This window comes from Erinaceus europaeus, chromosome 18 (assembly GCF_950295315.1).
Source record: "Erinaceus europaeus chromosome 18, mEriEur2.1, whole genome shotgun sequence".
In the NCBI taxonomy this organism is placed as follows: Eukaryota; Metazoa; Chordata; class Mammalia; order Eulipotyphla; family Erinaceidae; genus Erinaceus; species Erinaceus europaeus.
The window spans coordinates 38,338,796-38,354,798 of NC_080179.1; the positions used below are offsets into that span (position 1 = coordinate 38,338,796).

Below are 16,003 nucleotides of genomic sequence, written 5' to 3' on the forward strand. Positions count from 1 at the left end.
GTCTACTTTCAGTGACCATGTTCAAATGGATGCCAGGACCGCAGGATCAGCATTGTCTGAATTGTGCTTCTTTTTTTTTCTTAATATTATTTATTTATTTATTCCCTTTTGTTGCCTTTGTTGTTTTATTGCTGTAGTTGTTGTTATTGTTGTTGGATAGGACAGAGAGAAATGGAGAGAGGAGGGGAAGACAGAGAAGGGGAGAGAAAGACACCTGCAGGCTTGCTTCGTCACCTGTGAAGTGACTCCCCTGCAGGTGGGGAGCCAGGGCTCAAACCGGGATCCTTAGGCCGGTCCTTGCGCTTTGTGCCACCTGCGTTTAACCTGCTGTGCTACCACCCGACTCCCTGAATTGTGGTTCTTATAATTGACTAAACTAAGGAGGTCCTTGACTGTGATTCTTTAGAAAGGACTTCATCTTCAGCACACATCAGCTAAGATGACCATCTTTGCTTTATTTCCCTAAAGAACTTTAGAGAAACTGACTTCAAGTCTGTGGAACAATTCTGTTGTAGGGCCGGGGAGACAGTATAGGTCCTGCAAAAAACTTTCCTGCCTGCAGCTCTGAGATCCCAGGTTCAATCTCTCTGTCTCTATATCTCTGTATCTCTCTCTTAATATAAATAAATACTTTAAGAGGAACAATTTGTCTAAAAAAAAAAACCAATTCACTTATGCATGGCTAATTGTTTAGTTCTTTAGGTTTGTTTCATGTGTTACATATGAGAGAGAAGAATGAGTTTCACATGACTTAGGGCACTGCTCTGCATGTGGTGCTGGGAGTCGGACCAGTCACTACTCGGTGCTTTTAAGTAAGGATACAAAATAAACATTTCCTGGCTCCCATCAAGAGAATCAGTCATTTTCGTAGGTACTTAGAGACAAAGAAAGAATATCTAGTGGTTGTAATTCTTTGTGAGGTAGAAATGATTATATTGCCAATATAAAATGATTATATTGATTATATATTGCCATGTAATATGAGGAAAATATTTAAGTCCTTTGCCTCACCACTTAGTCCAGCCTTAAATTGTGATTTAATTTGCATTGATTTTTATGTGTAAGTTGTAGTTTTGTATAATTACAACTGTTATTGAAATTTTGAACTGGATATCCAGTCCTATTTTAAAATGTAAGGGTGTTAATTTCTCTCTCTCACTTTGCAGCTGGCTCTCATGCTGATACTGTTCCTGTAATGACTCTCTCTCTTGTTTCAGGAGCGTGGCCTGTACTGTGGTAGAGATGCTTACGGAAAAGCCTCCTTGGGCTGAATTTGAAGCAATGGCTGCAATCTTTAAAATTGCCACTCAGCCAACAAACCCCAAATTGCCCCCTCACGTTTCGGACTATACCCGGGATTTCCTCAAGCGGATCTTTGTAGAGGCCAAACTGCGACCTTCAGCAGATGAACTCTTACGGCATATGTTCGCACACTATCACTAGCGGCTGGCGGCTCCCCCGGCCATTTGCCTTCTCTCTGACTGCACTTTGCTTTTTTATAAAAAGAGAGATGGGGAGGAAAAAGACAAGAGGGAAAGTATTTCTCTTGATTCTTGTTTAAGTTTATGTAATAATAGTAAACTAAAGTTTTTATATTTAACCTTTGTTTTCCCTTGCAAGAGAACTTGAAACCTTTTTTTTTTTTTTTTTTTCATTTTTTTATAATGTACTGATGTGGTTCAGAGAGACAAAGCACTTTAGTACATAGTCACTCTTTATAGTACAAACAAATCATTGGGATACCTGTAGATCGTAGAGTCTTCATCCTTCATCACTGACCCTTTGGTGGTGGTGGTGAGACATGGAAAAGAAAAGGAAATATAATTGATAGTTTTTAGTGATAGTGTTTAAAGTAGATCCTGATTTGTGGGGTTGAACCCTAAACTGGAGTTTAGGGCAGGGACTCCACTTAAAAGAAGATAGACTCCTTCCTATATCTGTATTCCAAGCCAAAACTCTGTGTCTACCAAGCTTTTTTTGCTCAGTAGAAATCTTGTTTTTTTTTAAAAAAAAAAAAAATACAAATCTTAAGATGTATATTTGTTAATTCCACCAGTATAATAAGCAAATATACCATAATAGACCCATGTTACTGGAACCTGTAAATCTTGAGGGATAGCTCCTGCTTAAAACAAAAACCATATTTTAAAGCAGATATGAGAAGTCAATGTGCAAATAATCCAAATGAAAACACAAGGAAATTGCTCTAATTAAATGTGTGAGCAGAAGAGGAAAAGCAAAAGGGAAAAGAACAAAATGTTGTTTAGCGCATTTGAAAGCGTTCTTCACTTGAGACGTGAGTCCCAAAACTTAAGAGAAAGGAGGGGGGAAATCAGAATCATGTATACTATCTTCCTGTTTCTGACTCCTGGTTGGTTCTCCGTAGGTGACATCCTTTAGGAACTAAGCATATAGCCCAGAGCACCCATGTCTTAAAGCTAGCAATTGTTGATGAGGTAAAACCTTCATCCCTGGAATCACAGAATATTAAAACACCTCCAAAAGCAGCTGTCATGTCAAACAGTGGTTCTTAAGGGCAAGAAGGCAATACTTGACTTTGGGCAGTACCTGAAGAGTCTTTATTGTCACAAGGAGGAGGATGAGACTAGCATCTAGTGGGCAAAAGCCAGGATGCTGCTGAACAGACCATAATATGTATACAAAGACAGCAGTCCCCCCCCCACCACAAGCATGTCCCTGCCCAAAATGTTACAGGTGCTGAAGTTGGAAAACCTATGATGTCATGGCCAGACCTAGTTATAAAACAACAACTGTTTGCAGAACCACAGTCCTTGTAGAAAATAAACCTGAGCAGGTGATGTAGTGAAAAGTGAAGGTTTGTGAAAACAGATGCTATTAAGGGTGAATGCCCTTGACAGACAGCCTGTAGTGATCCTTTGTTTACCAGCTGCATGAATCCAAAAAAGCAGCCTCTACTTTAGAAGTGAACTAAGTTTCTTCACAGTCTCTAAACTCAGCCAATGGTGTTTTTCTTTGCTCAGAAGTCAATTCACAATTGTAAGAAGGTTATCAAAGCAAAGTATTAACTACTTTATAAAAACATTAAAAAATGCCAGGTATTTCCATTAAGAGCTAGAACATTGAAAAGACAGAGACAGCTGGGAAAGTCCCACTGTCTCTAATAGAATTGTGCTACTGAAAAACAGTATCTTTATTTTGGCTACTTAGAATTGTTCTCAGCATATTAAAGCAAGTGCTGAGTACTCAGGTTTTAAAGGTCTAGAAAACAGTTTTCCTGGAAGCCCTCAATGGGAGGCATTTCATGGAATGAAATACTAAAAAGTATGCTTTTTCAGAGACTTTTAGATACTTTATTCCTTGGTTACTATTTGGCTTAAGTGTTCAAATTGTATTTGTCATTCCCTCTATAAATACCGAAATCCTACTAGCTAGTCTCAAAAGAGGCAGCTTGCAAGGAAAATAGGAGTTGGACTCTCTCTCTTTCTCTCTCTCAAAAAGCAACTGCCAAATCTCATGCAAGGATGCAGGTCTGCTATCATTTCTATACCTTTAATGGGCGAGGGAATCTCTTCTGTTTGTGTGAAAAGATCATGGTAGTTGGGGCAGTGGACTTTTTATTTCATATTTATTTTTTCTTGTGTAGTAGTGACTCCCATTTAGCTCATTCTTTTCAGGGTAACAAGTGATGCAGAATATGAGGCAAGTGTTCATTAGAGAGAAATTTTGGGAGACTGAAATCCAGTACAAATTGTTTGCTTTTTTTCAGTCTTTTTCTTTCCTAAAAGAAAATATAACCATTTGAAAAGAACGTACTCTTAACATTGCTGCAAACAACCTTTGTTTTATAAGGAAAATATTAGTAGTTATGAGAAAGTATTATTCTTTATTTAAAGACTTAACAGACTTAATCATTTACAGAATTACTATATAAAACATGTGAATTTATTTCAAACACCTTGTGAAGGTATCAAAAGCCACATTAAATTTTTTTCCCATTAAATCTAATATATATATTAATGCTACAAGAAAAAACTTGAAGGTGGATGGGAAATACGAGGCCAAAATTAAATTCACAAAAGAAAATTGTGAAGGAAACACCTTTATCAGGGGCAGCTAAATATAACACTCCAGTTTTTCTTTATAATACTGGTATGGATCAACATGAAATGTGGACTTTTCAGATGACTCTCCATGTGTTTTCTTGTTGAAATACCAGCTGGCACTTTACTGTTTGCTGAGGCTGGACAGTGACCAGACTGCTTGCAGACTTTGTGCCTTCACAGTGCATTCTGCTTTTGGTAGAACAGACTTTTTGGTGCTGGAGAAGATTTTACTTGCAGTTTTTTTCTTTTTTGAATATCTTTCTACCTAGGCCTTGAGAGACTGACATTAGTATGACTTAAATTTGGACCAAAATATAAGATCTTTTACGCTGCAAAGTATATTGAATAAAAGGGTTGAAAGACACCATGACTTGTGGAAATTTTGATGATTGGTAATTCTTAAGAATGCATTAAAAATGTACACAGACTCTGAGATTTTTCATCTCACAGAACATATTTCCAACTTGAGAAATGGTTGGCATGTTGCCTTAAGTAGTTTTCAAAGGCACCGTCACATAATTTGTGTGAGGTTGAAGTGTGATGCACATGCTGAACTATAAAACACTGAAGCTTATAGTAAATTAAATTGGCTTTCACTTGGGAATCTCTATTTTATTAATCTATTCCCAATGGAAATCACACTAAAATGATAAAACTATTTTGGAGCCTCAGGAATGAGAGTCTTTGCATAACCATTATGCTGTCTAACCCCATAAAACTATTTTGAGTAGCTTTCTGCTACTTCAGCTATTTCATGTGTCAGGTCTGGTCTGTAGCATTTCTGAGCTGGGAATATGCGAAATCACCAAGAAAATCAAGTCTGAATAGTTTGTAAGGATGACCAAGCTTGGATGCACAAGCCAAGACCCTCACTAAATACAAACCCATTGACCCACAACAGAGTTCTGTGCTGTCTGTCTCACCTGGAGTCTGGGGACTAGGAGTTTGATAGGAAATCAAATCGAATGACAGTCAAGCATAGGAATATAGCTTTCTTTTTTAATCGGGTAGGTTTTTTTCATCCCCTGTTCCAAATCATGGCTTACTATACCAGGCAGGAAACTCCTCCTGAAGGATGTGGCAGCCTAGCAGGAAACCTGGGCAAACATAGTTATAAAGTCAGGGGAAAGCTTTTGAGGGGACTACTGGCTCTTAGGAAGTAGACCAAGGTCATTAAGAATAGGGACTGAAACACAACCTCCAGAATTGAAGCAACCTCTTAGGATCCCCTGCGAAACCCAGCTTCCGTGTTTTATAGTTCATTCTATATTATACATTCTATAACATAGTGGGGTTATTTTTCCTGCTGTTACCTTAGTCTGAATTGTTAAAACGCCCAATACATTTGCTAGGAATTGAACAGTTAGCAGCTATGTTATGTATGCTAGGGTCAGGATCATTTTTTGAGACCAGACTGATTTATTATTATGTTTTGCCTTTGTCACAAATGTAATGTTTATATTTATTTGAATTTTTCTATTCCTTAAATGTTAATGAAAAGAAATTTATTAATTTCAGTAGTGCCTTTTTCTCTGTATGCCTTAATTTTATTTTATATCTATGGTAATTCAGATTACCCGCCGAAATGAAGGTTTCTCCCGAATCAGTATGCTGCAAGAATTCCTCTGGCCTTAGACTGTGTATTGACCTGTAGACATTCCTTAATGTCTGCTGCTTCCTCCTACCCTTTTCTACCTTTTTTCTTTTAATAGCAGACAGAAGTAAAATATCAGCGCTAGTCTGTAGTTGGCATCCTGTAGTCAGTGTCCACTAGAGAACCTCCTCTAGAAAGACAGAGAACTGGTTAGTGACTTGACTCACACCGTCCCACTCTCACATGTCATGGCTCTATCATGGTTCCATTACTACTTGCACAGCTGAATTGGAATGGTGAGTTTTGCCCTGAAAAGGTTTAAGTGGTTTGCAGACCTGAAGGCAATGTCTTATTTTGGACAATGAGCAAGAAATCCAGGTCTATTGGATTCTAGTCTTCACTTTTTAATGTTTTGGCTGAAGTTCTAGCTTACTTTTCTGTGAAGTGTGTGTGTGTGTGTGTGTGTGTGTGTGTGTGTGTGTAGTTGGGCTGGGAAGAAAAGAGAGGGATGAATGTTTAGCTAGATTAGAACCTGTTCAAGAAGAACAGATCAAGTGTATTTAACCTGTTGACGGATGAACATAACCATCCTCAGGTAGAAATGCTAGCACGTCCTACAAACAGCTAGTGCAAAGGATTATTTGTTAAAAAGTATTTATTGTAGATTGCCAAACTCTTGTTTGCTAAAAGTAGATTAACATTAAATGTGGATGTATGTACAATAGTGAGCTTATATATAATTCTTAAATGAAAGTAATTAATTTTCAGTAGTTCTAAACTCTGGAATAGAAATTCTAACAGACATAATCAAAACAGACTTCTGTGTGTTACTAAGTATTCAGAAGGAAACTGTCTCATACCTCTTTTCGGTTGGCTAGGGAAGGTGTGCTGTGAAGCCGTTGTTTATGCTTTGTCTTCAGTTTGCTTTGACTCCTGCCATGGTCTGAATGGAGTGGCTAGCATAATAGGTTTGGGCAGCTTCAAGGCCAGCTCTCCATCCTTATCTGTCAGAGCTGTCACTGGCAAAGAGCATTCAGGGGAGTCTGGAGAGTCTTCTCTCAGTGGAGGTGACAGTGAGGACGGCATGATTTAATTTCAGAAAACAGAGAGGAGTCAGCTATAGGAAGGTAAAAGAGAAATTATGTGCTGCCTGTATACAGTCTCTTCTGGAACTCTTGGCATTTTTCATAATTGTGCACTTATATTGACAGTCCTATTACTTTTGTTCCTAACTGCAAAGGCATTAAAGTCCTACTATTGTTCCCTATGCTTTTTCTTTTACATCTCATTTATATCTACTGTCTGTTACCAGAGTCACTTTAAACCAAAGCTTTTATATTCCCTGTACATAGAGCCACAGTGATTAGCACTGTTACTTCTGCCCAGCTGTGAGCTAATCCTGGAAAAATTAGAGAGCAGGTACTGGTTGAATTTGTCTTGATTTCTCCAAGTGAAAAGTCAGGTGCTCAGTGTTCACATTTAGAAATGCTGAATTTCCTTCAGTGACAATGAATCAATACAGATGTTCCAAACTTGAGGTTGTACATGTGCCAATCTTTGTAAAGTCATTTGACCACAGACACTTGGGCATGTTCTCTGGCATAGGGTGTCTGTTTGGGGGGCATCCTCTTTTCCTAGTGTCTTAACATTTATCAACTTGTTTGTGCTGAGCAGTTCGGGACAACTGCAGAGGAATAGGTCCTAGACTGACAACTGCTTTGTGCCATAGACATTTGGGAGCCTGAGTCAGCACCAGTGGACATGGCAGAACTTGTTCCCAAATAAGGATTTCTGAATCCTTCCGTGCTATTGAGTGAAGCTTGTGACCATGCAGAAAAGCACTTTTTTGTTGACTTATTTATATATTTAAAATTTTTGTTTTATAAAAGCAATTATATGTAGCTAGAAGTAATTTTGACATTAATATTGCTTGGAGGGGAGACAGAAATAGCAAAATTACATCTTAAAGTTTTGAGATACTTAGCATAAATCAAAATAGATCTGGCACATTCTTGTGTTTCCAGAGACTTTTATTCCCGAAATACAAGGATAGTGGGAATATTGGGGCTGGGAAGTGTTAGGAGCAAAAGCAAGTGGCCAAAACCTCACAGCACGCCCTACACCGTTGAAAGTATAGTGTCTAAGGATAAAAAGACTTCTAGAACAAGCGGTTGTTTATAATTCAATCTTAATTAGGAAGTAAAAGGTTTACATTCTTTTTTATTGCTGTTGGTTTTAAAACGTGCTACCCTACATTCTGAAATATTATAGAAGATGAATACCAAAAAAACACTGACATCTCATATTTCACATGGTTCTTTTTATTCAAATGTCATTGTAAATAAAAGTAAACTTGGTTATTGAGAATAAACTTTTAATTGTTGCCAATGATGGTTATAAATTTGTAAATTTTCCCTTTGACTTAATGTGCATTTTTTAACGTAGTCATTAAATTCTGTTAGTTTCTCTTTGTAGACATTTTTAGTCTCACTTGAATGCTGGGCAGTTTATAATTATGTACAAAGGGTTTTCTTTTTCCTATCAAGATTGACTTTTTTGCACATTTTTTGGAAATGTTTAATTTGTACACTGATTTATTACTCTGACCAATAATTAATTGCTTATGAGTGTCTGAGCATCATGAATGTGTGCACTGAACTACTGTCTGTGTCTGTGTTTTAACTTCTTCCACAATGTAGCTATCAGTAACTGCACTGCAATTACTGATTGACTGAAACAACCTTCTTGTTTTCACCATGTATATATACTTATCTCTGGTTTCCTTTGTTGAGGAAATCAGGAGTTCAGTCACTTTCTGATTGCATATGTGTCCTAAAATCCATGGCTAAGTTGAAAGTATTCTTGTAACTCTGTATCAGGGGATGTGTGTGTGTGTGTGTGTGTGTGTGTACGCGCGCGCGTGCCTGTGTGAAGATGTTTTTTCCTATCTGTTGGCACATGTATATATTGCAGTAATATCTTACTTTCATTTCATTTCTACATTTTTATGAACTTGTTTTATAAGGGTACTGTTTAGTTAGAGTAATTAAATATATATAAAGGATTTTGAGAGATTATTTACAATATGAATATATTTTCAGCTGGCTGATCAAAACTATTTTTTTAATTTCATTTTTAGCCATCCAAAATGTATTTGTATTTTCAGAATTGGATGTAAATTGTACTTAGACATCAATTAAAAATACTGTTGCAAAGCAGAGCATTGAACTCTCTTGGAGATTCTGTGAAATGCAATTTTAAAGGGAGAAACAGATTTAAACAGCAAAATCACACTCTTCATTAAAATGGCCTTTGAATTCTCAGAGCTATGAAAAACGGAAGGAAATAAATTGTCTTCAAGAGATGTCAAGATTTTTTATATATCCAGTTGCTCTTGGCCTGTCCCACTATTTTCTATTTAAATATTTCCTTTATTCTCCTCAAGAGTTTTCAATTTCTAGTTTTTTCCTTACTGGGCAAGGTCAGTCTGCATTCATGAAACTGTATGTTGACTATTGTGATTCTCTGTAATTGACCATAAATTGGGTTAGAAGTGTCCAAACATGAATTGCTGTATGTCTTTCTACTGTATTGTATATTTCAGTAACTGGCAGAAAAACCAACTGGAAGTTAAATCTCCAGTAAATGTTACTGTAGTTAAGGAAACAAAAACCAAACTCGTTTTTAATACGCGGTACCAGGTAAAGTTTAACTGTGTTAGAAGTAAAGTTCACGGTTGAAGTTGAATGTCCCTAAATTGATTGTTACAAAGGAACTGGTGTGATTAGAAAAACCTACCCAGAAACTAGGTACCATGTGCTTATGTGCCACATTCCATGCTCATTGACTTTGTGTTGTTCTTTCAAGACTGTGCTTGTAAAAAATGTGTACAATTTTTTAAGTTTTGTAGTTTTCATGTACTTGTTTTTTCTTGCTGGTAAATAGCTTTTTTAAAAAAACCTAATGTACAAGAAACCATGTTTATATTTTTAGTGATCAATGACTGTTTCTATGAAAATTTGTATATTGTTGACACACAGCTTTGTTTAGACTTATGCATGAAAGCTTGCAATAATTAGCACAATGAAAATTGCTTCTTACATGTTAGTTCATTTTCTGGAAGATTGTGGTGCAAAGGCTTACTCTAGGTAACCTTCTGGACTATGGAGTGAACATAACTGAATGGCACTTTGAGTGTTAATAAAGCTGATATTTATTTCCACTGTGTTTGGCTTGTCCAGATCTGCCTTGGGACATCGTGTATTCAGTCGTCCCTCTTTGCCTAAGTTGGTCACTTTGTAGAAGCCCAAGCACGACTGACCTGGAAACACTACACTGCAAGTAGACCTAGTTGCAGTCTAAGTCTAAAGGAAATGCCCTATCTGGCATTTTCTAGCACGCCATCTTGTGGACTACTTAATTAAGTCAGAAAGTAACAGTAATTAAAAACAAAATGTAGGTTAGGGAGAGAGCATGTCTATCAGACAAACATGCCTGAGGTTCTGAGGTCCCAGGTTCAATCCTGTGCACCACCATCAACCAGAGCTGAACTATGCTCTGGTAAAATTAATTAAACCTACAAATGGCCTTGCCAACATGTCGCAGAACCTCACCTCCCCAGAGCCCTACCCGACTAGGGAAAGGGAGAGACAAGCTGAGCTGGGGGGATGGACCCACCTGCCAATGTCCATGTCTAGCAGAGAAGCAATTACAGAAGCCAGAATTCCTTCTGCACCCCATAAAGAATTCTGGTCTGGGAGTAGGGCTATAGCACAGCGGGTTAAGCGCATGTGGCGCAAAGCGCAAGGACCAAAGTAAGGATTCCAGTTTGAGTCCCCGGCTCCCCTGTAGAAGAGTTGCTTCACAAGTGGTGAAGCAGGTCTGCAGGTGTCTTTCTCTCCCCCTCTTCCTTCCCCTCCTCCATTTCTCTCTGTCCTATCCAACAACGACAACAATAACAAAAATAATTATAATAATAAAACAAGGGCAACAAAAGGGAAAATAAGTATTGAAAAAAATTTTTTTTGGTCCATACTTCCAGAGGGAAAAATGTTAGGGGAAGATGATCACAGGGCCCTGAACTCCAGTTCTACTAGGACCCAGAGCTTCTGTAACCAGGAGCCTTTGATTTTGGGGCATCACTGAAAGGGAAGAAAAATCTGGAGAGCACCTGAGGAAGTCAGGTACAGTTCTCTGTTCCTGACAGGGAAGAGGAAAAAGGAAAGACACCTGAAAGTTGTAACAGGTGTAGGTGTGGCTTAGGAAGTGAAGGTGAAATAATAGAAGTGAATAAAAATGGCTGTCCCGTTTCCTTGTGAGGTCAGCTAGCTTTGCTCAAATGGCCCATGCACATCCCTGGTGCCCGCCTTCTCATTTAAAATATCAGTGTGGGGGGGAAGGGGGATCCAATGAGGAATACTTAGGGTTAGAGGGGCTGGGGGGGGGGAAGCCTTTAAGAATGAAATAAATGCACTAATTTGAGTCTAATACCAAAAAAAAAAGTCATGGGAGACATACTCAGTGGAGTACTTTCAGCAGTTTAAAAAAAATACTGTAACGTATCATTTGGGACTAAATGGATGGAACGGCAGTGATAATGAGTGAAGTGAGGTGAAGGACAACTATGGGGTTTCACTCATAAGTAGAACATGGAGCCGGGTAGTAGAACACCCAGTAGCTGCACATATTGCCAAGCACAAGGACTCAGGTTTGAGCCCCCACTCCCCACCTGCAGGGGGGATGCTTCACGAGCAGTGAAGCAAATCTGCAGGTGTCTTTCTCTTCCCTTCTCTCTCGAGCCATCCTCTCTCAATTTCTCTGTCTTGTCTAATAAAAATTAGGAAAAAAAAAACACAGGAAAACATGAATACTGGGAGTGGTGGATTTGTAGTGCTGGTACTGAGCTCCAGCAATAACCTTGGAGGGAAAAAAAATTTTTTAAAAGAATTGAAATACATAAACTTGGGGGAAAAAAGCCACCAACATACATATATGGTCAACCCATTTCTATGACCTTGGGAGAACTGTGGTGGTCACTCTGGAGGAAATGGGGACACAGAACTCCGGTGGTGGGAATGGTGTGGAATTATACCTCTATTATAATCTTGTAAGTCATTATTAAATCACTATATATATATATATATATACACACACACATATATTAAAAAGCCTATTTTTAAGTGCAAAGAACTGATGTTTCCAGAATGTGAGATCATTTAAATATCTTTGTACAGAGAATAACTTTGCAATACAAGTCAGAAGCAGAATTTTTTATATCCTCTCACCTAGGTTTTTTTTTTTTTTTTCCCTGAAGACTTGTTTTATTAACAAGAAAGCCTGCCGGAGTATCATTCTGGCTCACTTAGTACATGGAACTGAACTCAGAACCTCAGGCTTGAGAGTCTAAAGCATTCAGCTGTGAACATGTTTCAAGAAAGGGGGAGAATGGGTGGAGAGCAATTCAGAGCAGTGCTTTGACAGATCATCCCTCAGGGGCAGTTCCCTGCCTTTTGGGTGTCATTCCACTAAGCTCCTGAACACACAGTATGGAGTCCGTGAGGACTGTTCTCTGGTCTAAAATCCCCATTAGTTTTCCCCTTTCTCCTGTATGGAATGGAAATATCTATCCTCTGCCTGCCTCAATGAAAAGTCTTGAGTCCATTTTTTCCGGTTCTCTCGGGGGCCATACTGCTCCCTCTCTTCCTCTTTTGCTATGTAGCTCTTATGATATCAGTGCATCTTTAAAGAGAAAGAAAAATAATAGAGCAAAAGCAATAACGATAGCAATACTGGAACCAAGAACAATCTCAAATGAAGTCAAATCTCACAGGAAACTGAAGTTAATCAGGAGGCATATAATAAATATTAGAACAAACAAATGAAATTGAAAAATGGAAAAGATTAATACAACTAAAACTAGTTGAAAGTGAAAAGGAGAGGACTCTGGTAAATAGTTTGGGAGGAGAAATCACAGCATACAGTATAGAATTATGACGGTCATGAGAAACAGCTATGAGCATATATCACTAAGGTGGAGGACCACGAAGAAATGGAAAATTCTTAGAATTATACAATTCCCAGTTGGGAGAAAGAAAGCAGAAATCCTCAACAGTTCAACTGCAAGTAAAAAAAAAAAAAAGAAAGAAAGAAAGAATAATCAAGACTCCTCAAAACTGAAAGTCCAGGACCAGATGAAGTTATCAATGAGGTGGGTTTTGTTGTTGTTTAATAGAGGCAAAGAGAGTGGAAAAGGATACAGCATAGAGGGGCCAGGTGGTGGAGCACCTGGTTGAGTGCACATTACAATGCGCAAGGGCCCGAGTCCAAGTCCTCCTCAGTTCCCACCTGCAGGGGTAAAGCTTTGCAAGTGGTGAAGCAGGGCTGCAGGTGTCTGTCTCTTTCCCTCCCTACCACTCCCTTCCCTCTTGATCTCTGGCTGTCTCTATCCAATAAAAAAATAAAAATGAAAAAAATAATAATAAAAATGATTTTAAAAAAACCCTGGCTCCCCACCTGTGTGTGTGTGGGGGAAGTCGTTCCACAGGCAATGAAGCAGGTCTGCAGATGTCTCTCTCCCTTTCTATCTTCCCCTCCCGTTTCAGTTTCTTTCTGTCCTATCCAATGGAAAAAATGTCCTCCAGGAGCAGTGGATTTGTAGTGCTAGCACTGAGCCCCAGCAATAACCCTGGAGGCGAGAAAAAAAAAAACAACACCATAGCATCAAAGCTTTCCTTTTTTTAAAAAAAATATTTATTCCCTTTTGTTACCCTTGTCTTATTGTTGTAGTTATTATTGCTGTTGTTATTGGATAGGACAGAGAGAAATGGAGAGAGGAGGGGAAAACGGGGAGAGGAAGGTAGACACCTGCAGACCTGCTTCACCACTTGTGAAGCCACCCCTCTACAGGTGGGGAGCCGGGGGCTCGAACCGGGATCCTTACGCTGGTCCTTGTGCTTTGCGCCACCTGCACTTAACCCGCTGCGCTACTGCCCGACTCCCACATCAAAGCTTTCAATGGGGTGGGGACTGTGCTTGAGCCTGGGTACCACACATGGCAAAGCAACGCATTATCCAAGTGAGCTATTTCACCACCCCTCCTATTACCAGTGATTCTAAAGCATGGGGATCAGAATCTTCCAAGGGGCAAGACAGTTGGGTCTACCTCCAGTCTTTATAACTCAGCAGGTCTGGGTCGGTGAGGCCATGCATTCTCAGTTTGTGCCTTTTTTTTTTTTTAATTATTTTTTAGATTATTTATTTATTCCCTTTTGTTGCCCTTGTTTTATTGTTGTAGTTATTGTTGTTATTGATATTGTCACTGTTGGACAGGACAGAGAGAAATGGAGAGAGGAGGGGAAGACAGAGGGGGAAAGAAAGACAGACACCTGCAGACCTGCTTCACCGCCTGTGAAGCGACTCCCCTGCAGGTGGAGAGCCAGGGGCTTGAACCCGGATCCTTAAGCTGGTCCTTGTGCTTTGCGCCACATGTGCTTAACCCGCAGTGCTACTGCCTAACTCCCTTAAAATTTTTAAATATTTATTTATTTTCCCTTTTGTTGACCTTGTTTATTGTTGTTGTAGTTATTACTGCTGTTGTTATTGATGTTGTTGTTAGATAGGTCAGAGAGACAGACACCTGCAGACCTGCTTCACCGCCTGTGAAGCGACTCCCCTGCAGGTGGGGAGCAGGGGGCTAGAATCAGGATCCTTATGCAGGTCCTTGCACTTTGCGCCATGGTTTGTGCCTTTCTAACTGGTTTGACCAGCATCCACAGTATCATGATGGACAGGTGACTCCATCCAGAGAACGACAGCTCTACCCCTACTATGTCCTCTCCCAGTCACACTGCATCCCCCTCCCCCCACATCTTTTATCCTAAAGTCAAATCTGTGATCACATCCTAAACCTATGATTCTCCTCTCTTGGTACTTACATACATACCATCTCATTTCCTCAGCTCTTCCGAGAGGTAGGCCTACACCTCTCTACTCAGAACAGTACTACCAGTCACTCTGTGGCCTTTTTTTAAAAAAATTTTATTAGTGACTTAATATTGACTTAGAAAACTGTAAGACAGCAGGCATAATTCTGCACCGCTCCTGCCACCAGTATCCCCACTCCCTCCATTGGAAGCTACAGCAGTTCTCCCAAGGTTGCAGATGTGGGCTTTTATTTCTACAACTACCTGTCTATATTTGCATATATTTGCTCATATTGTCTATGGTCCTGGTTTCTCTTTCTTTCCAAGTCACACCTATACCTAGTACTACTTCTGAATGTCCCCCCCTTTTCCTCTCTCTCTGGGTCCTGATGGAACTGGGGTTCAGAGCCCTCTGGTTATTTTCCCCTAACATTTCTCCCACTTTGGGAGAAAGGACCAAAATTCTTTATGGGGTGCAGAAGGTGGAAGTTCTGGCTTCTGTAATTGCTTCTCCACTGGACATGGATGTTGGCAGGTAGATCCATACCCCCAGCCTGTTTCTATCTTTCCTTAGAGGGGCAGGGCTCTGGGAAGGTGGGGGTTCAGGACACATTGGACCTCATTCCACTAAGGAGTCATCTGTTCAGGGAAGTCAGGCCGGCATTAAGGTAGCATCTTCAACTTGGTGGCTGGAAAACATTAAGATACAAAGCAGGACAAACTGTTTAATAAACAGGAACTCAAAGGTAGGAACAGAGCAGATGACACTAGGGGTCTTCACGTGGGAAGAAGCTATAAGTCTATTTTAGGTATGTTCCAAGGGGCCTGTGACTTTACTATTTTCCTGAGCCCCACAGCTAACATGCAGGTGGGCTAAAAGTTTTGTCTGGGGAGATGACGTCAGAGTGGAGAAAAGGACTAGAAAGCTGGGTCAGAGCAGAGAGTAGCTCCCAACTTGAAGAAAATCTATAAATAAAATGAACTGTTTGCCCTACCGACCTGCCCCAGGGCCTACTTTAATTTTCCTCTTAATAGTGTGCTGCAAGGACCCAGGTTCGAGTCCCTAGTCCCTACCTGCAGAAGGAAAGCTTCACGAGTGGTGGAGTAGGGGCTGCAAGGTGTCTCTCTCCCTCTCGAATTCTCGCTGTGTCTTTCCAAGAATTAAATACAGATAATAATAAAAAGAAACAGTATGCTGCCCACATTTCTCCATTAGCAAGTTCCAAGAAACACAGCCTAAACTTTGCTCATCGTCCAACCCCAGGAGCAGAAACAGTGCCTACACAACATCACTCTAGTTTAATACCTCGCAGCCAGATCTGCCTGGAGAGCCGGGGGCTCTTCGCCCTCGCGACTGCTGCCACACTGTCCCCGCCCACCCCGCATGAACCCGCCTGGGGGCT

At 39.8% G+C, this 16,003-nt stretch overlaps 1 protein-coding gene and 2 long non-coding RNA genes across 3 annotated transcripts in view; 1 reads left to right on the forward strand and 2 right to left on the reverse strand.

Annotated features, from left to right (window-relative positions):
* MAP3K2 (mitogen-activated protein kinase kinase kinase 2) overlaps positions 1-9,906 on the forward strand; it is a 66,062-nt gene extending 56,156 nt beyond the window's left edge. The window contains exon 17 of the mRNA XM_007534710.2: positions 1,218-9,906. Coding sequence (XP_007534772.1) covers positions 1,218-1,443 — 226 coding nt within the window. The 3' untranslated portion in view covers positions 1,444-9,906. The remainder of the gene's footprint in view (positions 1-1,217) is intronic.
* LOC132534267 (uncharacterized) overlaps positions 1-15,993 on the reverse strand; it is a 46,908-nt gene extending 30,915 nt beyond the window's left edge. Inside the window, exons 1-2 of the long non-coding RNA XR_009545977.1 lie at positions 15,907-15,993; positions 1,744-1,780 (exon numbers count right to left, since the gene is read on the reverse strand). This is a non-coding gene — a long non-coding RNA (uncharacterized LOC132534267). The remainder of the gene's footprint in view (positions 1-1,743; positions 1,781-15,906) is intronic.
* Positions 14,712-15,898, reverse strand: LOC132534266 (uncharacterized). The gene is made up of 2 exons (XR_009545976.1): positions 15,675-15,898; positions 14,712-15,289 (listed from the first exon to the last, which is right to left on the reverse strand). It is a non-coding gene; the product is annotated as an uncharacterized LOC132534266 (long non-coding RNA).
* Positions 15,994-16,003: the final 10 nt, after the last annotated feature.